The sequence below is a fragment of the Corvus cornix genome, chromosome 2 (genome assembly GCF_000738735.6).
Source record: "Corvus cornix cornix isolate S_Up_H32 chromosome 2, ASM73873v5, whole genome shotgun sequence".
NCBI classification, from domain to species: domain Eukaryota; kingdom Metazoa; phylum Chordata; class Aves; order Passeriformes; family Corvidae; genus Corvus; species Corvus cornix.
The window spans coordinates 66,807,240-66,832,289 of NC_046333.1; the positions used below are offsets into that span (position 1 = coordinate 66,807,240).

The following is a 25,050-nucleotide window of genomic DNA, read 5'->3' on the forward strand; positions in this document are numbered from 1 at the left end:
TAGTCTAGGAAGTGTCAGGTGGTTAGATTAGGAACTATCTAAACCTGATTCCTTTGCTGCTGTTGTTACTGTTTTAACTACTGCATTCTCTAAACACTGAAAGATACAGGTTTATTCAAAGGTTTTTCAAAGGTTTATTCAAAGTGAGATTTTCCCATTGCTACTTGCAAGAGTCCCAACTCTTTCACTACCCAGTAAGGCAATTGATGCTATATCAGCATTTGCTTCTCCATAATTCTCAACGGATACAGAGCCACAAGCAGTAGTAGTTTAGAGAAAAGTGTAGAAAAAACACATGCTTTCTACCATTTCTTTTCCAGAGATGTGCTGATTAGGTTTAGATGAACTGGCAATAAAAACTGCCTTGCTTCTATGGAAGTACTCGAGCCCCACAACAGATATAAGAAACAACCAAAGATCCTTAGCAGAGACTTGTTTTATCTATACCAATAACGACATTGAATCTGTTTGTAGAGTAGCTGTGTCCTTAAAATCTGAGGAATACTTGATAATCAAAATCAGAAGAGGTGCACCAGTTCAGGAATTCTCACACCAGAGCAGGAATCCTAAATGCATCTGACTGCAACTCAACACTAAGGAAACTTTTTGTCTGAGAAAGCAAAAGCAATTGATGACCACTCATGGCTTTCCTACAACTACCACTAATGGAAAAACGGAGAACTATAAGAAAGACTATTTTAAAATGTTGTTCATTCTTAGAGCCCTGTGAGACTCACCTATGACATTAGCATAATCTGCTAGTGATGTGACATCTGCTTTCAAATCCACGCTTTCCTCAAGGACATCAGGAGAGGTGAAACCTGACAGCATTTCTGTTACAGTGACAGAGCTGTGGGTCAAGCGAGCACCACCAGTTTACATGAGGGCTGAATTTGACCTTGTGTCACGACAGCTCCCAAAGGATCCTGCAGTAAGCACTAACGTATTCAAGGCTGTACATACTGGCATTGCAATGAGATCTCCACTTTAAGGGCAACGTTGAGGGCATCTTTCATCCTGGGGCATCACAGAGCATTGGAAAGATGTTCTGTTACAAAAAATTTGCAACAAGCTGCCATCATCTCCTGCAGGGCAAATACAGAAGTCTGCTGTTGAAGACAAGCCATCAGAGCCTGCCTCAGGTGCTGACAGCACTTCTTTAACACATCCACTTCTCTAACACAAGCCTTAGTCTCACCAACAGCTGCTACTGATCGAGCTGTTGCTGATCGGGCATCTTCTCCTTGTCGGCTAAAAGGCAAAAGCAAATCTGTCAGAAACATGGCCTAGCATCCTGTGGGCAGAGGGCTAGATCAGCTTCTAGTCCGCTGACTGCATATTCATATCCAGTGCAGTGAGCCAAATGTGCTTTGTAGAGGCTTGGGGAAGACCAATTGATCTTTTGGAGGCAGGAGAGAGGGCTGTGTGATGAACGGGCAAGGCTCGCTTCCAGCCCCCTGACCCGCCTGCCATCTAGTGTATATTCAGGACATATTTCCAGCTCAGCACAGCCATAGCTGGAGAACAAAGAGCAGAATTAGTCTGGACAAATGTGGCACGTTACTGATAGGGTGTATATAACCTTTTCATCCCAGGACTCTGCATTATGTAATTAGGGCAAACCCCCTAAAAACAGCTTCTTGACAGCAGCAATTCACTTACAATGATCATATTCTCAAAAACACAACAGAATAAATCCAGCATTTACTTAGCTATAAAAGAAGCAGCAGATTATATTTCAACAATCAAATGTACCACATTTACACGTGATAAACCAGGTGTAGTGTTCTAGGTATGGCACTTTTAAAATCTGTCATCTGCTTCATGTGTTTAGCTGTCAGAGACAGAACTGCTTGTGCTAGATACACGACTGCTGAAAAAAATAGTGATCCCCTGCTGAACCAAACTTCAGCATTCAGATGGATATGTCAGACACCAGTTTGCTCTCTTCTGTGCCAATCAGCCATTTTTTGTGAGTCTGAATTTCCATACACCTAGCAATGTTGGTTGTTTTTCTTTAAAGATATCTTCAAATGTGGAAGGCAAATGAGAAATAAAGGATAGTAAATTTTACTTAAGAAACAAGGATGAAACTAAGAGCAGAATATGTCTCTACAGAATTCTCAGTGAATTTTCCATGCAGGTCCATATTTTCTTGTCTCAGGGAAATCAACCTTGTAACAATCAGTGCTAAAGAGTTGGCTCTTTCCTTATTGAAGAATAAAGTTACCTGGGCTTTCTGTCAAAAAAATACTTCAAAGGCACATCAATGAGACGATTTTTACAGATGCATACATGTGTTTATGAATACATACGCATGTTGTTGATTGGTCTCCAAATCCATGGAACATAGTCAAAGTTATTTTGGAGTTATCAAACCCGAACTGTCACCTATGTCCAACAATTGTTTAATTTCAAAAATGAGTCACAAGGTTTTTGAGATCCAAATGCAGATGTGCCTATAAGAGACAAAGCTCAGGGAACTCTGAGCTGTGAACAAGTCAGGTCTGGGAACACTTTAGGCATGGCGGTGTGGAGGTAATTTCCTCTTACCTGGGCTAATTAGCTTTTATGCAGCAGTGCAATAATGCAGCTATCCTGCCTGTGGATCTGGCCCTGTCTTGCAGCTAAGATGATGACCTTAAGTCACTGCAGTGCCTGGGCAGCATCATGACTTGCAATTATCTTCCATGGAACAGAAGTGAAAAATAAATCAGTCAGTTTTATAAGTCAGTGATGAATCCTGTTGCTGCTCTGACTGAAATAAATATAAACATATGCATCTCTTGCTAAATTAAGGCATACATGTGCATGAGGTCAGTCTTCTCAGAAGTATGACAAGCCTCCCTTTTCCTGCTTTTGGTGGTGCACTATCACAGCAGTAATATCACAGCAATGTTCCCTTCCCTGCTTCTTTCAGTATGCACTTAGGCTAAAATCAGCGGCTGGGACAGTAACCTTTCTGAGTCACTGCCTACAAAAAGGCTTCTAACTAGCAGTCCTCTTGTTGGTGTAACTGAGTGGAAATGAGACAAAAAGAAAAAATGGTTGTGCCTCTTAGATTTAAAATATTGCCTTGGAGTAGTTTTCTGCCGGACACTTACAAGAATGTCTAAATTTTAACACAGACCTGGGGCTCATGTTTCCATTATAGAGCACAGGGCTGAGCAGAAGAAAAGGGATGCTGAAGTGGAGGAGAGTTGCCTGTTACAAGAATCATTCTTTTTGTGCGTTTGATTTTCCAAGAGCGCTTGGGAAAAAAAAAAAAGTCAATTTCATCTTTGCTTCATTCAGCAACTGCCGGAACCAGGAAAAGGTCTGGATCTTTTAGTTTGTCTGCTCAAGCTCCCCTCATGTCATTGCACAGCATGGTCTCAGTCTCTCTTTTTTTTTCTTTTAAGCTAAATTAGTATCCTGATCACACAGGCAGTGTAAAGGGTATCACCCACAAACAGCCAGTTTGTTACTCACATTTAAAAATTAATGGTGAAACCTTGCTTCAGCACCCTGCTTGGGGAATTTTTATGAGATTTGGATTAGGAAGACCCCACTGGTCCTGTTAGTGGAATATAACATGGTATACTGACATTTTTATTTCAACAACTGTCTAAAAGTGTCCATTGGATAAACCTGCCTCTTCCATCTCCCCAGGGGTACCTGCGAATAAAGAAGCATTAAGGTGAGCATAGTTCATTGTGCAAAGCAAGGATACAAAACGCAAAATGTGAAGAAAAACCTCTTTGCTTCTGGTTTGGGGCAAGGGGAGGAGGCCATGCAAATGGGATCTCCATGCCCCAGGGAAGTGGGCTGAGGAAGGAGTGGTACTCAGTTATAACCTCGGCCTCCCTGCAGAAGAGGAATACGGGGCTACAGCCGCTGTTGCTGAACTTAAGAAGATGGAATGAAAACTGGATTCAAATTGTAACTGCAGTGGGTTCAAGGCACAGGACAGAAAACAGTCTCCATTTGTATAAAATATAGATTTGTATGTAAATATTCAACAATAGCTTCTGTAGTAATGAATAAGAAATAAATTGCTTATTTGATGTATGATAAAACCATTATTCTGCACAGATGATGGAGATGACACTTGATTTATATTGTCTTGCAAAAGCTTCAGACAATTAAGGAGAAAACTGTTCTGAGACTTATTCCATCGACAAAATTCTGGTACAGCTAACAGCAATATGATTCACACAAGGATCGTCTGGCATGTGAAGCTTGTTTTAACAGATACCAATGTGACATACATAAAGCTGTCAGGCTTTCTCCAAAGGACAGTCATCCACTTCATGTTTCGAGTGCCAAATTAATTATATTTGACATTTAATTTATAACCTAAGGTATTTTAGATTCGGAACTTGACTATGACAACAGCAGATTAGAGCAGGGCCCCGTTTGACAGAATCGATTTTTCAATTTATTTTCCTTGTATGTGGGGGACTTGATTCAGATTTTTGTGTCTCGAGCTTCTATACAGGACAGCGATACCTCTAAGCAAAGAAGGCTTCGTTCACCTCCTCCCCCAGCCATTTCGTGGTGAATTATTTTGCACTCGGAAACAAGTTTCTTCTGTAGCCTTAATCACAAAGCTCCACCTAATGGAATGAAGGGAGAACTGTGCACAGAAAAAGAAAGGGAGAGAGACTTTGCTAAACACTGCTATCAAGGGAAAACTACTACACAACCATAAGCAGTTAATCTTCTCCATCTGATTTATAAAGTCTCCTTTTCCAAGGTCTTTAAAACTTTGAGGTGGAAGGAATGTCATAAGAAAAAAAAAAAAACCAAGCAACCACCCAACAACCCTCAGGTTTCATCTGACTGAGATTGTAACCTTTTTATTTTAACTGATAGATATTTCAACACATCGATACTAATATTTTACACTGGTACGTCACCTCTTCTAGGTTCCAAAGCATCTAAAAACCATAAATATGTAAAATAACCTGTAAGTGTAGGTATACATTTACTGATAGATGGTTCATTATCAAAAGTAAAATTGCTCAATAATGAAACTATCAACTAGCTTTTAAAACGGGAGCAAAGCATTTCTTTCAATTTTCCCACTGAAAAGGAAGGCTTTCTGTATAATTTTAGATCATTCATTGATATCACACACAGCTGGAACACTGCTGAAACAATATCATTTGAAGATATTGCTTAAAGAAAGGAGCTGAAGAATTAAAAAAGGCTTTGCAAAGAGCAAGGCCATTTTCAAGGCAGAGCTATTGGTTTTTAATTAAGTGCTTTGTAGATGTTAGTATAAAAGATCCTACGAAGTCCTGCCAAAGCTTAAAAATCCACTCACAATTTCAGATTTGCTCCCCAGCCAGAGGAAGGCTCAGTGTCCACTTTCAGGCTTTAACAGAAGGTACAAGTCTAAATGTCACCTTGTATCAAGATAAAGTGTTTCACTGGAGAAACAGGACATTTGTCAGGATCATGTTATCTGAGATGACTAACGCAGTGATAGCCTTGAGTCTGGATTGTGAAAATGTCAGTAGTAGGACAAGACTAGTTCATTCTTTTTAGTAAAAAATGTTAGTTTGGTGTTTAGTAGTCTTCTGTCAAGAATTGCGTTTTGATACCCTGCACAAGTAGACCTGCCAATCTAAATTTTTTTTCATTCCTAACATTTATGATCAGACATGCAAGTATGACATCTGCAGCAGAGTATATTCCATTGGAAAGGAATCATGTCTTCATCAAATCTCACATACACTAATGTGCAGTTAAATCAGGATATTTCATGGCCAGCTGAGATTTTGTGGGGTTTATCTCTTAACTTCGCTACTACTATTAACAGTGGGGATTAGGATGATTTTCTTAACCCTACTTTTATCCCTCCTCTTCCTCCTTTGCTGCCTGCCCTTGGGTAGCGGCTTGGTTCTGGCTGATCTTTGATTTCACAAGACCCCTAGTGATGTAGCTCTCCACAAGACTCCAGCTCCCCTACTAAATTTAGCTGCCCTTGCACAACGAATTCAATATTTGCCAGGTGGAGGAAGGCAGGACGGGCAATTGGATGGATAGAAGCGGTGCAATGGTTCCTGAGAACCCCCGGAGAAGGGAGGGCCGGTCTGTGTTGGTAACCTGAGGGCATCCCCAGGGCACATCAGGGCACCTCCTTGCGAGGCGCTGAGCCATCCATCGAACCGAGCAGCGCGGGGCCGGTCAGGACGCCGGGAGTGGGGAGACCCCGGGGACAGAGCTGGGGCTGTCCAGAGAAGGGCAGCGAAGCTGGGGAAGGGTCTGGAGCACAAGTCCTGTGAGGAGTGGCTGAGGGAGCTGGGGGTGTTGAGCCTGGAGAAGAGGAGGCTCGGGGGAACCACTTCACTCTCTACAGCTGCCTGAAAGGAGGTGTAGCCACGTGGGGGTGGCCTCTTCTCCCAGGCAACCGGCAATAGAACAAGAGGAAATGGCCTAAAGCTGCGGCAGGGGATGTTCAGGTTGGACATCAGGAGGAATTTTTCCACAGAAAAGGTGATTAGGCATTGGAATGGGCTGCCCGGGAAGGTGGTGGAGTCCCCATCTCTGGAGGTGTTTAAGGACAGACTGGACGTGGTCTCACTGACATGGTGGTGTTGGGTCATAGACCGGACTCGGTGATCTCAAAGGTCTTTTCCAACCAAGCTGATACCGTGAAACCCCACGGGCGGGACTCGGCCGCGCGGCCCCAGCGCCGCCCCGGCACCGCCCCCGCCGGAGATGGGCACGGGGCGGCCCCGCCCCCCGCCCCTCACGGCTGCCCCGCCCCCACCGCGAGGCCACGCCCCGTGCGGCCGGGGACGTGCAGCGCAACTGCGCACGCGCTCTCCGTGACCCCGCTGGTCTTCCCTCCCCCCGCAGGGCTGAACGCAAAACCCCCCTTGGCTTCTGATTGGCTGAGCGGCCCCTTCGGGCCAATGGCAGTGGCTCTTCCTCCGGCGGTGCCTTAGCTCCGTCCGCCAATGGGGCGCGCGGTTGTTGCTGCCCTCCCTCCGTGGCTCGCGTGTCCCGCCGTGCAAGATGGCGGCAGCGGTACGGGCGCGGAGGAGCTGGAGCTGCTGGAGCGGCTGCTGGGGCTGCCGGGCGGGAACAAGTACGGCGTCCAGGGGGAGCGGAAGGTGAAGGGAGCGAGGAGGGGCCTGGAGCGGGTGGCGGTGGCGGCACGCGCGGGAGGGCGGGCGTCCTCTGGTCTCCTTTCCCCGATGGTTGCTTCCCTCCCAGCTTCCCTTCCCGCCTCCCTGGCAATTTCCCCCACACACCCATATGACGGTGGCTGCGGCCCCCCAGGTACCAGCTGGCATCTCCTTGAGCAGCGTCTCACCTGTGCTCCCTGCAGCCCTTCCTTCACCAACCCACATGTGTTGTGGGTGTTGTAGGGCCTCCTGCCTGCCAGCCTGTAGGTTCTGGAAACCCCATTCCTCTGCTTGTGGGAAGGATCATCATGTGTCGTGGAAGGGATTTCGGCTTGACATACTCTGCTTGACTTGTTCTTTCACCACTCCTTTTCCTGTGCCTGTGCGAGTTATGTCTGTGCTATCTTGGTTAAATTACATGGGGGGGGGGGGAAAAAAAAAGATGCTGTTTTAATAATAGGAGCATGTTTGTAGTGAGGGCGTGTTGACTTAAATATTATTCTTTTAAAGTACTCCTACCTGACAGGAGGTTGTAGTGGGGTGGGGGCCGGTGCATCTGCTGTGCCTGCAGTGAGAGGCCTGGGGGAAATGGCCTTAAGCTGAGAGGGGAGAGATTCAGATTAGATTTGAGAAAATGTTTTTCCCTCTTGTGCTGGTCGGGCATTGGAGCTGGTTTCCCAGGGAGGTGGTGGAGTCACCATTTCTGGAGACGTTTAAGAGATGTCTGGGTGTGGTGCTGGGTGAGGTGATTTAGGGCTTGCAGTGGTAGTGCTGGCTGGATGGCTGGACTGGATGATCTTAAAGGTCTTTTCGAACCTTGACAATTCTATGGCTCTAGATGTCTTAATGTTTCAAAGTTTGTATGGAAACACTAGGTTCCATGGTCTAGGAGGCAGTTGAGGCATGAAAAATGTAATATGGAGCCAGGAGTGTCACAAATTTGTGAGCAATTTGTGTGACAACCTGACAACTCCTGAAAAAGGTTGGTTGAGAAATGAAGCTATGCAGTTGCCTTATGTTTTGGGATTTTTTAACTGACTTTATGATTAGAGTCCTGAATATCTATATGTATTCTTCAGTTGTGAAAGCTGCTTTAATTACTTAATTATTACAGCCCAACTGGAATTTTAGCACTATCACTGTAAAGCATAAGGCTGAAAAATTCAAGTAACTAGATCTGTCTGCAACTTTTTCTAGCAGCATGCTCAGTGGAAAAAGCTTAATAGTAGTCAAAGACTCTTGGTATAACTATGAAAATAGTATTATGCTTTCAACTTGCACCTTATATTAAATAAGTGTGAACATAGACAGACTCCTCTGTGTGGGCAGATACTTTAAAAGAAAGAGTGTTGCATTTAATCAGCTTCCTTCATTTTATGTCATAAATGACAGAATGGGCCTCAGCCTGTTGCAGTGAGTTTCAGTTCACTCACTTAATTTCTTGAGATGGTGGTTCAGTTTCCTTTCCCACAGTTGAACCTGTGCTGTCACTCACAAAGACATGGTTAAAGCTGGAGATGTGTTGTGTTGTGTTGTCCTCCTGGTACCAGTGAGCTCCTGACTGCTGTCAGGGCATTTGGGAATGGAGCAGTAGGTAGGAAAAAGCTTTTCAAGAGGTGTGGTTACTGCAGCCTGCTTGCTCAGAGACAAGTTGGATGGTACTGACTTCATGGTCTTAAGTCAGAGTCCTGAATTTGGAAACCATTTAGAAGTCAGTTAATAAGATTTCTGCCAGTGTTAGAACAAGCAATGTTATTTCTGACTAATATTGGCAGAATTTGCTTAATTGGAGCTAAAGGTGTCTTGGTTTGTTCATGTTTTTCTGTAAGAACTCAAAAGAAAACACCCCAAAGAGCAAAAAGTGAATACAGACTTGGTTATGATGGCACTACCTTTGCCATGAATGCTTCTAAATTCTAATACATTGCTTCAAAGGTCCTTTTGAGGGAATGTAAAAAAACAATAGCCATTCATGTAGAGACTGCTTTCTTTAATTGTTTGTTTAGTCTTACACTTTTGTTTCCACTTTTAGGTTCCTGTTCTCCAAACCAACAATGGCCCTGGGCTGACGGGGCTGATGACCATTGCTGCCCACCTGGTCAGGCAGGCTAGGAAAGAGCAGCTGCTGGGAAGCACTGCCGAGGAGAAAGCTGTGGTGCAGCAGTGGCTGGAATACAGAGTGACTCGAGTAAATGGAGGCTCCAGTAAGGAAGATATTAGAACAGTTCTGAAGGTAAGAAGTGCCTAATTACCTTGCTACTGAATTTTAGAGTGACTAGACCTTGAAGATTACGGTGCTAATGCGTGTATGAGCATCCAATTAATAAAACTGAACAAATGCTGAAGGCTTGGCAGTATCACTAAGTACTGGCTTTTATTCCTCTTGCTGCTTTTCACTTTTATTGACAAAAATACCTCAACAACCTGAAACAGGAAAACAGCAATAACTGTAAAATTTGTGAAGCAGAGCTTTTGCAGTGCTCAGTGGCTGTAAGGCTGTAAATTATGAAGTTAGAGTTAGAGACTGTTCAGCTGCCTGTGTGAGGTGCCAGTTTCTTACTATCTTCATAAACCCTTGGTTATAAGCAAGTTGGTGTTGCAGGATAACACTTTTCTGATCATTTTAAGAGCTAGTCTTACTATTTGGCAATTATGGGATACAGGCCATAGTTGATGCTGTGGTAATTTGTATTGATGCTAAAAGGAGGTACTGGACAAAATTGTGTGTGAAAAGTGAAATCATAAAGCAACCTCTACAGAACTGTCCTTCACATTGAGCTACTTTGTGTGGAGTCCTTGGTCTGCTATTATTAAACTTTTCTTGTAGGCTGAAGCTTACTTCCTCTTAAACAGGTGGAAGCAGGAAAGAGAATCTTGAAGGTCACCCCGTTGTTTGAGCAGCCAGATGACAAGGAGCAGATAGCAAAGCTTACTCTGTTTTCCTTCTTACTCCTTGCAAGTGGTAATTAGTATTTTTGCAGTCTTGTGCGAACAACTTGAAGAGAAAATTTGCTTTACACTGTTAAGCACTGTTTATAAAGTGTGTGTAAAAGAGCAGTGAAATTCAATCAATTTTTTACATGGTTCTTTTTTTCTAATTTTGAAAGAATGTTTTAGATGGAGAGTTACATTGCTCAGTGCTGCCAGTGAGACTGAGTTTAGAAATAACTTTTTGAGCTGCAAGGTTGACTTTACTTAAAGCTGGCAGAACATAATACTTCTGGCTCTTGCAAGGTGTGCAGAAACCAAAGATAAACTGAAGGAGCATTAGCATGCTGTTACTTAAAATCAAGGAAAATCTTGCATCTTAAAATGATACAAAGTGAAACTTTGTTACTCTTTGAGCTGACAGCCCTCTTAATCCTGAGGGTGATCATGCCTGCCTTACCAACCCAGTGAAAATCCTGAAGAACCATTTCTCTCACTTGAACCCCAAATAATCAGAGTTATCTTGGTTTCATTGTATCTGGGGAATATCTTCCACTGGTTAATCATAAGTTGGTTTATATTGCTTCTCTTTTTGTAACATCTCTGCTCTTACTTTCTGTGTGCAAATGCTATCAAAAGCTTCCACAGTCGTGGTTACTCTACAGATACTGCATGAAAACTGTCTACACTTTAGGATTTTTAGAACTTGATTGAAGGAGGCACTGACTAAACAGGGTTTAACTTCAGGTTTAGCTGTGGTATGATGAGGTGGCCTTTGGAGGTCCCTGTTGTCTAAACTTTTATGACAAATGTCACACAGTTTCAGTCATTCTTTAAACAGACTTGAAACTTGTGATGCTTTTTGTTCTCCCAAACTGTGAGAAGACCGTATGAGAACAAATAACTAACTTCCATTTATCTTTCTTGCCTTTCTATCATATAAAAACCAAAAGCAAGTTTTCTGTCTTATTATCACAAAATTCACCTGCTTGGGATGGTTTTAGTGATGATACCTTCATTGTCAGCACATACGTGTGAGTATTTGCAGAACTGCATTGCAGCATTAAAACCAGATGGAGAGATATGGCAGTTTCCTGCTGAAGCTGGGATCTCTTTTCAGCTTTGGCCTTAGTGGCACTGGCTGTGTAGAAGAAATAATGTGCTGAAATGCAAATATGTAGATAAATCCAGTGTTTCCAGGCAAAGTAAAATTTCCTTACTGAGAAACAATGTTAGTTGAGAGAGAATCTCTAAGTGCAGTCTAATATTACCATTTAAGTTTTGCTGTGGAATTTTTTTTTAGCAAGTGTTGAATAACCAGAATTTATTTTAACACAAGGCTGCTGTGGAATTGTTTCAGCACTAATAATTGCATAGCATAGCAATTAAGGGCTTTTTTTTGTAATTTGTTCTCTTGCCACCATGATTAATCAGAAAAGAGGCAGCCTACCATTAAAGTGTACTGTGCCAAAAGGGAGTATGGGTGAAAAAAAAGAAAAACTAAAATAGGGAGGGAAGTCTGAGGCTGTAGTTTTACAATGTGTCTGGAATACACAATGGCAGTCTTGGGACGGTTGCAGCCTAGAGCCACAATTTATAATAAGCTGCGCCAAAAACAGTTCAGTCACTTCTGCTATAAACTTTAGGCTGCCTTGATTTAACCCTTAACTGATGTGGTTCTACAAAATGTCGGTAAATAAGTGGTTTCATGTTTGTGAATTTGAACAGGAAGGATTTTCTGTTTGCTTTATGAAAATAGGTTGTTAAATTGTTCTTACTAACATGTTGCCTAAAGCTGTTACTTGGCAGGAAAATAATGGTGGAACAGACCATCTCAACAAGGGTTTTTATATTCTTTCAGAGCAAATGCCACACTGTTCAGAATGGGCCAATAAAAGGGCTTGTTGAGTTTTGTCTAATTTTGATTTGTGCTTCTGTTCTAGGCAAAATTAATGGGAGCAGTACTTTTGCTGCCAGTACTTTTGCTCCATATCTGTTCCTCAGCAGATATGTAGGAAAAATGAATGTCAGTAGCAGTGATAGTATAATATCCAGTGCATTATATTAACTTTCTTTTCCACAGGATAAAAGAGTATAGTCTTTTGTTTCTTTGATTTTTAGTTAGTGGTAAATTAAGCTGCATAGGAAAAAAAAAATCAGAAAATTTCTGAGTTGTCATGCAGGATAACTAGTGTTTTTTTTGCTCGTCAGGGAAGGAACTGAGAACCTTTGTGCCATCAAATGTCTACTTAGATGTTAGTGAATTCTGTTCAGGAGATATTAATGTCTCTGCTTTATCAATTTTAGGTATTTTAAACCTGAGGGTTCTTTCCACCTCACATCCCATCTTCAGAAACTTCTGCAAATAACTGGTAGCTTGTTAAATTCACAAAAAAGCATCCACATAACTATAGAAACCTCTGGTCTCTGAAGGATAATTACAACTAAGTATCTTTGTGTACTACTTTCAGTGTCTCATACAAAACAATATTCCATTATTTCAGTTAGCTTTATCCCAGTTTCCTATGCTGCCTGGCTCTAATCATGAAATCCATTTAGAAATCTGAATAAGAGCTGTAATTTTTATTTAATGTGCTTGCTTGAAAAATTACTGTTTACACAGGTACAGAAGTAGGTAAATCCATGCTCTGTTCATGCCATTAATCCATAGTTCTGTACACTGTTTTTTGGGCGTTCTGAATGGGATGCTTCCCTGCTTTGGCAAGCCTGTCCAGCAAACATTTTTCAAATTTCAATTTTCAGTGTTCACTTCTTTACCTCTTCTGTTAGCACCAGGATATTTTTGCAGACTTACAGGTTTAAAGATTGATTTTGATTATTGCAGCAACATTTGTTGATTATTTTTCTTCTGTCTTTTACAGGAAACTCAGTATGTTGTATATAATATTCTTTCAGACCAGGTTTAGCTATAGTTTGCCAGTTAGAGAGAAGAGTCTTACATGAGAATTAAAAATATGTCTATGTACCAAAAGTGTAATTCTGCTTTTCTTGGATATGGCTGCAGAAACCCTTTCTTGGGTTCTGCATTGTCAGGGGCTTTCCTGAAGCATTTGGGAGTGCTCAGCTTTGTCTTTGCATGGAGTGAGAGATATAAAAGCATTTAGGGCATAAATGACCTCGAGAATCTTGCTGACTGAAAGGGCAGGATGTGCTTGTGTGTGTAAGGGAAGCACACACACCAGCAGGGTGTTGTGGGCAAAATATCCAGAACAAAATCAGAGTGTGATTAGGTCCTGAGTTGTCATAAGAAGCAACTGTTCCTTTTCCGAGCCACTGTCACAACTTGTGGTGACTGGCAGGGATTCAGCGGCTTGAGCAGGTTAAATGGATTACAGGCCATTGGATTGCATATTTAACAGGCAGTAAGCAATACTGGGGGGCTGTGAATGGGATGTGTTGAGCTGTTGCTAGATATGGGCTGTAAATTGGATTTTTTTTTCCCCATAGAACAAGCAAATGGAAATCCATCAGTTAGTCCATAAATAATGGAACAGTTCTTCTTTCTGTTGCTCATACCCAAAAATGGTGTTTGAATTGCTGCAGTTGTTCAGTGTATGTTAATGCATTGTAATGCAGCTATGCCTTAAGTACCTGTCTGAAATTTGAGAAAGAGTTTCCCGAGGGATTGCAACAGTAAGTTTATATAGTTTCAAGCAACTTCCAGGACTATCTTAGTCTTTTAATTCTGGGTTTGTATATATGTAATTCATTTGAATAGTGGCATTCAGTACATGAAAGGCAAATGATTCAAATGTCAGCCAGCAGACCTAAATTTCCTGCATGTAATAGAAATTCTATACAGTTTTGTGTTCATATTTTCATTAATCTCTCCAGGACAGGAACACTTATTTCACTTTAATACTGTGATCACTTAAGCAAACTTGACTTTCAGGAATTCTGGCACATTTGGCTATTAGCCAGTTATATAATCATCCATGGGAAGCATAACCCATGAGGCAAGATTAACTAAATGTGCCTAATGCACATGGAAAAAAAAATACTTTGGTGTTTCTGAATTAGCATGACTTGCAGAATGAAATTAGAATATCTGCCTGTATTTTAGGGGAGAAAAGTACATGTTCAAAACCAGAATTGTAAACTAATGCTAATTTATACAAGACTAAACCATTTTTGTCAAATTTAATTTGCTCAGTTAAGTGACTTCATAAAATTTGATGAGCCAGAATAAAGACTTGTTCACGCTGTAATGGCTTACCTTGCCTTTAAAGTTTTAGGATTTTTTTATTGATGACTATTTTGAGTGTACACGTGCAATATAAAACTCAGAATTAGCATGCTGTAATTTCTTTGATGCAGAAATCCAAAATTTTGAGCAGGGAAATAACTGTGGTAATGGTACCTTCAGAGATAATGAGCTTTTTACTTTACAAAATCCTGATTCCATAGCCTAAGCTAAGAAGAGTGGGGGAGGAGGGGGAGAAGATATAATTTCAGTGGTGTTAGTTTTTATTATAATGCATGTGGAATTTCTGGTTAATTGAAATGAAAAATGCTGGTCAGAGAATTTGTATCAAAACAGGCAAGTTTATGGGGCTTTTTTCCTAGTAACCAAATCTCTAGGTTTGGGGTTTTTTTCTTCCTGCAAGTTTTTTCTTCTTACCATTGTATTTGCCTTTGTGTTGCATGTAGGAAATTCCATAGAGCTGTAGTTACATGTTTGAAGTAATTCGAGCGCTAACTAACATGAACAAAGCAGTAAACCAGTCTAAACAAAAGAAGCTACATAGCCAGGGGCAGTTGACCTTACAGAATTTTAACTATGCAGGGGTTAATATTTTTCCCTGATTTACTCTAATAAAAGAAATCAAAACAGACATGGGGAGGTTTAAATATTACAGAAGTGCAGGAGTCCTGTCATGAAGAGGTTATCGAAGAATAGTAAGGTGGCTTAATGGAGTCGAACTTGTCAAAAGCAAATGCAAGGTTAGATGTCTTAAAATCTCAACATTTTAGTTTTGTGGTTTGGTCTTGGTTTATTTTCAATGTATGTACTATAGGATATCTCTGTATCAGTAAAATTATGTAACCACAAAAAAGTGCCAAATGCTTTACGGCCAAATATAATTTTTCAGTTGTTCACTGATTATTAACCCCCTTGTCCTTTCCTGAGACTTTTTTTTTCAGTTAGAGGTTGTCTGAAAATGGAATATTCTGTAACTGAGACTGAAAAAATAAAATTTTTAGAAATGTTAGTTACGTTTAAGCGGCTTACCTCTGTTTCTAGGGCAGGGGGAGGGAGTGGCTTAAGCAGATGTTGTGTGCTCCTTTTTTTCCCTTCAGATAAGGAAAGTTTCCAAAACCAAGGAAAAGCTGGGAAACTGGTTTTTTGTACATGTCTGAAAAGAATATTGTAAATACTATTGGCTTGTGCTGGAGTCGGGGTTAAAGTAGGTAATTTCATTTGTTATTACATTTCTTTAGAGGAAAGTAGGGGGCAGAAAGGTGCATAAATTGGATGACAAGTAGGTAAGATTTGGAGAAAAGGAAGGACAGGTAAAAAGGTAGAGCTAATGCATGATGCCTGTGTCCTCAGAACTGATAAACTTGAGCAACACTGAGCCTGTCAGCCTCTTGTTTTCTGGCAGAGAATGGTTGCATACAAAAAGCCGTGAAAAGGGGTCTTTCTGTTAATACACATTTGAAATATTTACTGAACCTAAATAGAAGCCTCCTACTATCCACCGTCATAGCCTCTGATCTGGAGCAGTTGAGAGATTATCTTAAAATGCTGAAATGCTCTCTTAGAGGCTTGGACAGCAGCTGAATTGACAATATCAGTCACAAAGAATTGCTAGCAGTGATTTCAACATTAATAAAAGCAGGTTTCAAGCGATAGCAGCTGATGGGTTTCAAGCATTAAGCTTGAAACACCTTGTCTCCCACCCCACTATGCCTGTGTGCTTCCTTGATTCTTACACATTTGGAGCTCCAGAACCTTGCTGATCAGCTGCACAGAGTCCTGGAGGACAGGCATAGCTGCTGCTGGAAGAACTGTGTGCTGTCCTTTTATCATAGGGACTGCATTTTCGACTAATCAAATGTTAAATACTTGAATTTGCGTGCCTGATAAATACACAACTCTTTAATTTTGGAATTTCAGTAATTTGAATTGAAGAAAAGACAGACTTGAAAGTATTTCTGTGGAGTCAGCCTAAAATAAATTGCATTTCCATTTACAAAAAATTCACTAGATATAAAGCACTACTTTCAGAGACCAGCATTTAAATTTTACCTAATTCTCACTGTCAAAGAATGATATTTTATTATCTTGTCACTTACTTTCTAGAATTTTTTCTTCTTTTCTTGTCTTGTTAGCTGAGTTGGGATAATTTAAAACTGGTGTTTATTTTATGTGCATGGTCTCCAGAGGAAGTTTCTATTATTTTTAACAACTGCCTTTATATATTGTTTCACAAGGTCAATACTACAGCAGTGTAATGACTTCTTCCTTTTTAGGATCTTAACATGCACCTTGAAGATAAAGTCTACCTTGCAGGAAGCATTTTTACCTTAGCAGACATTTTGATGTACTATGGATTGCATCATATCATGGTAAGCATTACTTGCATCATTTTTATATGTACAAGTATTATAATTGTTATTTATCTAAAGGGCATTTTATTGTTGTAGAAGTTGACCTACTGAACTTATCAATGACAGGGGACAGAACAGAGGAAAACAAAACTTGTTTTTAAGTTTTTCATTTTATTCTTTAATATGTAGCTATGGATCTGTCAGAAGACCTGTAGTGTCCAAATGCTTCAGTTTCCTCTGTGAAATGTAGCAAGGATGATACCTATCCCTGTGTTTCTAGGATTGAGGATTCTTGCCTGTTTGAGTCTGAAACGTGACTGCTCACAGAACTACATGGGGAAATAGATAAATGAAGCTGGAAGGATGTGTCAGAACTGAAAGTACTAACTTCATTAGTATTAGAGAAATACAAATGCATGTAAATAAAGTTCCTGAAGGATGACTACATGTAAAAAAGTTTGAGCCATAATGAATTGTCATTTGTGTTTCAAGATGTGAGTGATAAGACTTGATAAGGTACATAATACGAAAATAACATGGGGAGCTGGTGCTCAGGAGGAAAAGGGAAAAAAAAACACCCCAAAAATAAGTTTGTGCTGAGTGGGGAAGATGTTGAGATGTTTTGTAGTTAGCTCAGGCTACTATGAAGTGCTTAAAAATTGGTGCACCTTCAGTTCTGAACCCCAAGTGTTAATTTAAAGATAAAACAGTAGAAGCTCTTTGCATTTTGGTGGCTGCAATGTGTTTGTAAATGAGCCATTGTCATTCTCTGGAGTGGGAAGAAACCAAAGGACTTATACAAAAAGGTCTACTGAATTCTTGGGAGAGGATGAAATCAGTCAGTTTTGCATTAGAAAACTGGGGGGGAGGGGGTGAGGATAATTAGAAGAAGATGCCTCTGACAAATGCATGTGTGTCTGAGAATTGAATTCAGTCAACTTCATGAATGGTTGCTTTAATACAATGAAAAGCAGAGCTCTGGGAGAAGTGTGGAAGAATACTACATTTCAAAATGAAAGCAGAGGGGAGGGGGAACCAAGTAGTGAAATACTATCAGAAATGAAAGAGAACTTATGTATCTATCTTGACTGTCCAAGAGCAAAAGTTCAAATGAGTGTCAAGGAGAGGAGAGGGAAGGGAAGCTTCATTTCAGAAGGTTTTTGAAAACACGCTAGAGTAAGTCACATAGAATTAATTCTGTTAAATCATATTTGCCTTGTAAAATAGCTTAAGTAGTAGGATAGATGTGTTGACTACAGTGTCAGAATGGGCTACCTTTCACATATAATATGCAGACATTAAAAAAACTATACTTTCTGAAAATATGATTGAATATTCTGTAAGAGAGTACAAGTTCAAATGAGACTTTTAAAAAAAAACTTAGGGGAAAATCCAAGCATATTTTAAATTTTGAGTTTGCTCTAGAGTAGACCACCTAATCAAGAAGAAAAGATACAAGTTATTGCTTTGGGAAATAGAACAGATGGTAAAAACAAATGACTTGGTGCTCCTGGGTGCCTGCAACCATCCAGACACTACTTGGGACAAGTTTATAGTACAGCATCTGTTTCTGAAATGTTTGATTTCATGGAAGGTAATTTTCTGAATCAGAAGGGTATAAAGGGCAAGCAATGGAGTGACTATTCTAAATAAATATGAAAATCTAGAAGCTACTAACCAGGAATTACATGTATTTTGAAGGTTTCAGAATTAACAGACAGAGGCAGGATCTTGAACTGTAGAATCTCGTGGTTTTCTGGGGGTTTTTTAATATTTTTTTTTAATTATTTTTATTTTTCTTGTGATTGGAAGAGAGTATGTCCAGAGCTGGTGCTCTGCCCTAAGCTTTATGGGGAAGGCAGGGAAAGCTGCTGTATCTCCTTATGTGATGTGGTTCAGAGAAGCAGTTTGTCTTATCCACCACTGCTTCAGCTAAGCCTTGTGCAAAATAACAATACATGTTTCTTATAATGCTTTAAGAAAGGAGGTAGAAATGGGAGACATGGGGCATAGGGCAAACCCACAGATCTTGCTGTCCATCAAGTTGTCTAGAAAATTGATCCAAAAACATTACTGATAATACCTTTAAGGGTATAGACTAAAAACTACGTGCTAACACAGACATTAGTGATAGGATCCTGTAAATATTACTGACATACCATGATCATCCTGAATAGCCAAGTAGTGAAACTTTGAAGCCCTTCTGATGCACATTTCATTGCAAGAGTTTTTAAGACCAACCAATCAGTTCTTCACCTTGGTGTTTCTGAGTATAGATCATCCATCTTTGTATTCATTCCCTCCTCCTATCTACATGTTGCCCTTCCCATTATCCAGGAGGGGTTCTGGAGTCTGATTCTTCATTGTTCAGGCTCATCCATTTGAACTGATTAATCAGTTTGTCTACTGAACAGCAGCAACTCTTAATTCTGGAGTTGTGTGCCTGCCTTTCGTTCTCCCTGTCCCTTCTAGTTATCTTACTAAACACAATAGTGCAATGTGTTTAAAAGTCCATATTGTGGGAAAAGAATTATTCTTTCAGTCAGTGAGAATCAGATTCACAGGTAACGTTTCAGGCTTTTTGCAGACAGAATCTATTTTGAGTCTTTTAATTAGAAATACACATGCATAGTAATAAGGCAGGAACTGAATAGTACACGTTGTTCTGCATCATAATATAGGTCACAAACACCCAAAAGGTGTAATGGTTGATACTGCCTTTTCAATCAATATGATCTACATTGTCATATATACTTGATGTCTCTGTGTATGTAATATTAATGTTGTTGTCTTATAGACACTTCAATTCCAGAAATACATATGTGGATAAATACGAACAATGAAGTTCTACTAGGTTAAAGCATAGACTGCAGAGAAAGCATGAATTTAGAAGCATTGCTTGAGGTTAGCTTGGCAATCAGTAAGCATTAAATTCCCCCTGTGGTAATGAACTTGTTTTCATATTTGTTTTTTATTTTAAATTATTTTTTTTAAAAAGTTTCCAGATGTCTTCATTCTTAAATATTTTTGACCAGCACAAGTCCAGTTCTGTTTCTAGAGAAATAATCAATATGAAGATTGATCTGCTTTTATACTTCAAAAATGTCAGAACCAAGGAAGTGGTCTCAAGTCTATATGTCTGACTTGAAAATTTCTTTAATAAGGTTTGGAAAATTACTTATGGGTGAAGTTTATATCTGCAAATAGAAGACGCCTCAGTCAAAATTTTGGGATCAAACTGAATATGATCAAATACAAAACAAACTAAGCTGTTATCCTTGAGTCAGAACTACTAATATTGAACTGAGACTACAATAGTAGTTTATTTTGGAGTTACTTTTTCCATGAGGAACATTTCCTGTAATAAACAGATGGCCATGAATTTTTGTTAATATTCACTGATGTGTTGCTTATTTTAGTACTGAGGTAACAGGCTTTTCTAAGCAATGATGCTAAAAATAGTTCTTGAACTAAAATCCAAGAAAACCAGTTTTAACTTACAGAAAAGTTGTAATTTTAAGCTTATTCCTTTAACAGCAGAAACTCAGACAAAACTATGTGAAAGTACATGTATGTCATGATATACACCATCCAGCTGTAGGGCTTTTTCTCCCATATCTAAAGGCTAAACTTAAAAAGTCAGATAGTTTCCTATCCTTTACTTGATGCTGAAGAGCTTCATATGTAGGCAGGTATTTTTAGATTTTCCATGACATGCAGGGTATGGGAATGGGACTTTATGCCTGCATCCCCAATGCTACAGAAAGAAAATATAATTAAAGCTTGTGTATTTTTAGCCCTTTCAGAAACTCTTAGAGTTGCATTGTATGATAACTACCTTGGTTCCCTCAGTGAGCTTTACGGTGGAAGAAAAAGACTTTTTTTTCATGGGAAAAAAAAAAAAAAAAGCCTGTCAAATTAAGTGTCTGCTTCTTTGCTATTAAAATAATTGCTTTAATAGCAAATAATTATTTTAACAGCAGAACAGCAGCCTTTCTTAACTTGGGGGAATTATCTAATTTAATGAGGAAGAACAGAAAATACCCATCTAACAAAATGTTGTAAAAAATGCCATGGAAGTGATCTCTAAACAATTAACCTAAGAGTTATGTTCCGAGTAAAAAGTAGAGCATGCCACAAAGTGCTTTTTAATATATTTCACTGATAGAGTACATTATGTAAATAAGTAAAAATATCTTGCTTGTTGTGCCTAGAGTACAAAAAGGGGCTTTATTATTAGCATAGCTGTCTGTTTTGCCCTTCAGATGTTTTTTCACTACGCTAACAGAATGAAAGAGGACTAGTTTTCCAGACTTCTATTTTTGATTTACATTGGAGAAATGTGAAGATTGAGAATTATCAGTAAAAGATTATGGGAAGGAAATACTGTATCTGCTGCAGAATCTAAAGTTTCGCTCAGCCTTTCCCTAACCAGGTGCTTACCCATTAAAGACTTTGAAAAAGGTCGTTGTAAACTCAAGGAACTTAAAGTTTTGGTATTTTAGTATTTGCTCTTACTTAAATACCTTTCTTCGCTTCCAGTAGTTTTAGATTGCCTTGGAGTACACACGTTGTTCTTTTCACGAACTGTGTTACTTTGTAAATGGTTCTACAGCTTCATATCAAGCATCAGCATCCAACTACCATTAATTATAACACACTGCAGGTGATCAAAAGCATCTCTCCCTAAATGGTACTGCATCTTTTTGGTCCTGAATATACTGCACTTGCAGAAACTCAGGCAATTTGTGAAAGTGTTATATTACAATAGCTTCCATTTTTCATTTGTAATGCCTTTAAAAAAAATGTAGATTTTTTTTCCCCTTTGTTAGTGCTGTTCTGGTTAGTGCTATTCACTTGGTTAATTGCCAATAACTCTCTTATATTTCTAGATCAGCAAAAATATATGGCTGGTTTTTATGGGTTTTCTGTGCATTTCTATCAGACTATCCAACTCTAGGAACAGTGTTTACATTTCCACGCCAGCAGCAAGCAAAGCAGATTTTCTCATACTGCCTGAACTGGGGTTCATAACAGTACAAAACGGCAGAAGTTGTTACAGAAATACATCTGTAGTGCTGTGCTTGTATTCTGGCAGGTATGTTCCCTAGGAAGGGCAGCCACTTGGGTTTAGGAGCAGCTGCAAGATCCCTTCTTTTTGGCTGCTGCCACAGTTACTATGCTCTTAACTTCCCGTTAATTGAGCTTTAATGCTATGTTCCATTGGTTTAGAATTCCTTTCTACAACTCCTTGAAATTCTTCTTCCTCAGTATTTTTCCACTGGTTCATCTTCTAGTATATATCCTTACATTCTTTTTTGCTGCTACGTGTTTAAAGCTTCCCAGTTCTAAGCCAAATGCTGGGCTGTGTGAGAGAACAGCAAGGAGAAGCAGCAAATCTAACAGGCAGCTCTTGAATTCAAAAGGGTGGTGTGTCACAAGGTGAAATTTGACTTGGGTTTAAAGAGCAGCTTTTTATTCACAAACCTGAATATGTGTAAATGAGTATGTGTAACTCTTCCTGTGATCCAAAGTTTGTTGAAACAGATTTATTTCCAGCTATCTTGTTCCCAAGATGAAATTTTCAGGGAACCTGCAGCGTCCATAAAATCTAGTGTTTGTGGAACAAAGCGTAAGGAATTTGCCATCTGTTTAGCTGTGGAGGAGATTAACCTTGATTAGCTTTAGAAATCTAAACGTGTATCAGGCATGTCTAGATAGTGATTTGGTCTGTTAAAACTGTCCTGTGTCCTTCTTCATTGACTGCAGGTGTTGTAAAGATTTAAGTTAAGCTTGGTGGTTAACTTGGCTAACTGAAAACGAGGTGAGGTGAATCCTGCACTGATTGGTTTCGGTATTGGTGAGATAGGATAGGGTAGTTTGATATGAGGATCACATTTGGTTTCTGATCCAGGTTTCATAGTCTGTTTTGAGGTCTACCCCATTTGTAATTCAGCTGTAGTATGCTAATGTGAGAAAAGACATCATGGTCTAAACTGATAGGCCAAATTGATTACAGAGAAATAAGAAGACATAAAATTGCTAGTCAAGAATAGTAATACAAGTGATAAAAGGTGGGACTAGTTCTACAGCTGGCTTGAAAGACTCCAAAGTAATAACAGATTTTGTAGTAAAGGTTTGAGGATGTTGCTGATCTAAATTTGAAAGACTTTTAAAGGTAGAATTTGGATCTATAACTGTAGTTAGCTCTACCTAAGCCAGTCCTCTGATTAAAGATAGGCTTGAAGCTCTGCATTAATCTTAGCCGCAATTCCTGTGACAAGGAGATGTTGAAAAGATAGTTAGAGACTTCTTCCTGATTGATCTTGAAGCTGTTTTGTGTGACAGCACTTTAAATATTTTTATGAAGTATGGACAGGTTTCCAGTTTGTTTTACTGTTGTAATTTGAATCATGACATTGCTATCTTAATAATGTGAGCTAGCAGATCTGAATAGTTAAGTTACACTGATTCTTAGTAACTATTCCATTTTATTCAATAGTCATACAAAACAACTTCCAGTTATCCTATCCAGTCTCAAATTGCCTGGAAAAAGCTTACTCCTGTACTTAGAGTACACCTTGAAACATGAAGTAGTCACTTTGCCTGTGAGACAAGACTGTCTGCTAAATTAACATGAAAGGGTTGTGCATGTTGTAGAACTCTTCCCTGCACCCCCCAGTACTGTATGCTGAGCCCATGAATAGAGAGATGCCTTTAATTCTTGCAAGCTTTTCCACGCTCTCTATAATGCAAATGTATATTCCACCTCCAGGTCTGTTCATTTGAGTAAATTAAAAGTCCATATACATATTATGGGCTTGAGTTTTACTATGTGAAGTTAGGATAGAATGTTGCTGGACTGTAACAACATACCCGAGTTTAAATGATTTGTAAAACTATCCACTTTTATTTCACCTTACCACATGTTATGACTCTAATAGTGCAGTGCCTGATGTTACTGGTGCTTTGTATTTATTCCCCATGCAGGTGGACCTCACAGTGCAAGAAAAGGAGAAATACCTTAATGTGTCTCGTTGGTTCAACCACATTCAGCATTACCCAGGTGTCCGACAGCATCTGTCCAATGTCATCTTTATCAAGAACAGATTATACACTAATGCTCATTAAGGCAAATCTTAATGTCGTGTTGGAACGAGGTGTGGGAGTTTAGAAGTTGTACTGTCCAAAGCCACTAACATGCAAATACTGTTTTGTGACCACCTGTATGTGAACCAAAACTGTCAATGCCTCAAATAATACAGCTGTATTGAGTTGCTGTTGTTCATTCAAGAATTTGAACTAAAGAACTGTTATTGTGTATCTGATTAAATGCAAAAATGGTAGAAAGATGGAAATGCAGTTTTAATTCACTATTTTTTTAAAAATTTAAAGTTCCTTTAATTAAACATTCAAGTGAAATTACATTATCTTTGCCATCAATTATTCACTCCTTTTGCTATTTATTGAGTTTTTATGTATGTCGACCAGCTTTCATTTTGTTTTCCATGGATGTTTACACTAGTTTTGTACAAGTTAAGAGCTATATTGTGTGCCAAGGATGTGAAAAAGGGAACATGCAAATGTTACAAAGTATTTATGTGACTGAATAAATTATTTTAAAACTGTAGTCTTAATTTGGCTGTGAAACTTTCTAGTTTTTCTTCAGTAAAGAAGATTTTAAAAGGTTAATTTACTTCCTGCTTCATATTGTGGTGTACTGTTTTGAATCTAGAAGCATTTTCTTTCAAACTGGGTAGCAAAGTTCGTGTTCTTAAAGATTTTGCATGTGCCTCACTTCATTTTTTACACGAGTGCAAATGCACTTTTCCTAGCCCCCCAACAAAACCAACCAAAACCCTCAACTCTTAAGATAATTTGCTGCTCTGTCAAGTTCACTAGCAACGTTTAAAGTAGACTTTAAAACCAACCACACTGTTGTTGAGTCACACAGTTGGATGGGTCATTTTACTGTAGAATGTAGTCCTCTGATTTTTATCTGTAACAAATATAAAAGTGCTAACTTGAATTGGTTAATTACCTTCTGCACGATTCAGATAACATTTCTTTTAAGACATGAAAGAAATACAAAAATACTTTGATATTCTAATTGATAAATGAACTTCTCTGTTGGTTTATACAGCAATGTTTAACAGACAACTTCACTCATACCACTCATACATTCTTGTTTTATGTGCTACTCAGGAGCCTCTCACCTAGTAAATATAAAAAGATATCTTGGGTAGATGTTTGAACATTTTGAATGTTAAAAGTCCTTAGAAGAAAAAGTAAGTAGATAATGAGGTAGTTAAAATATATCCTGACACATAAATGGACAGAAGAAAATTGCAGGGATAACCATAACCTGGACAACTCCAGGCTCTAGTAGATGTTTTCTGTAGATAAACATAATTCTATTTTT

The 25,050-nt window shown here is 39.3% G+C and overlaps 1 protein-coding gene across 1 annotated transcript; it reads left to right on the top strand.

The window, feature by feature from the left end:
• Positions 1–6,938: 6,938 nt before the first annotated feature.
• Positions 6,939–24,265, top strand: EEF1E1 (eukaryotic translation elongation factor 1 epsilon 1). Its single transcript, XM_010402933.3, has 4 exons — positions 6,939–7,109; positions 9,157–9,357; positions 16,551–16,646; positions 23,619–24,265. The coding sequence occupies exons 1-4, from the start codon at positions 6,954–6,956 to the stop codon at positions 23,757–23,759; spliced, it is 594 nt and encodes a 197-aa protein (XP_010401235.3). The 5' UTR covers positions 6,939–6,953; the 3' UTR covers positions 23,760–24,265.
• Positions 24,266–25,050: the final 785 nt, after the last annotated feature.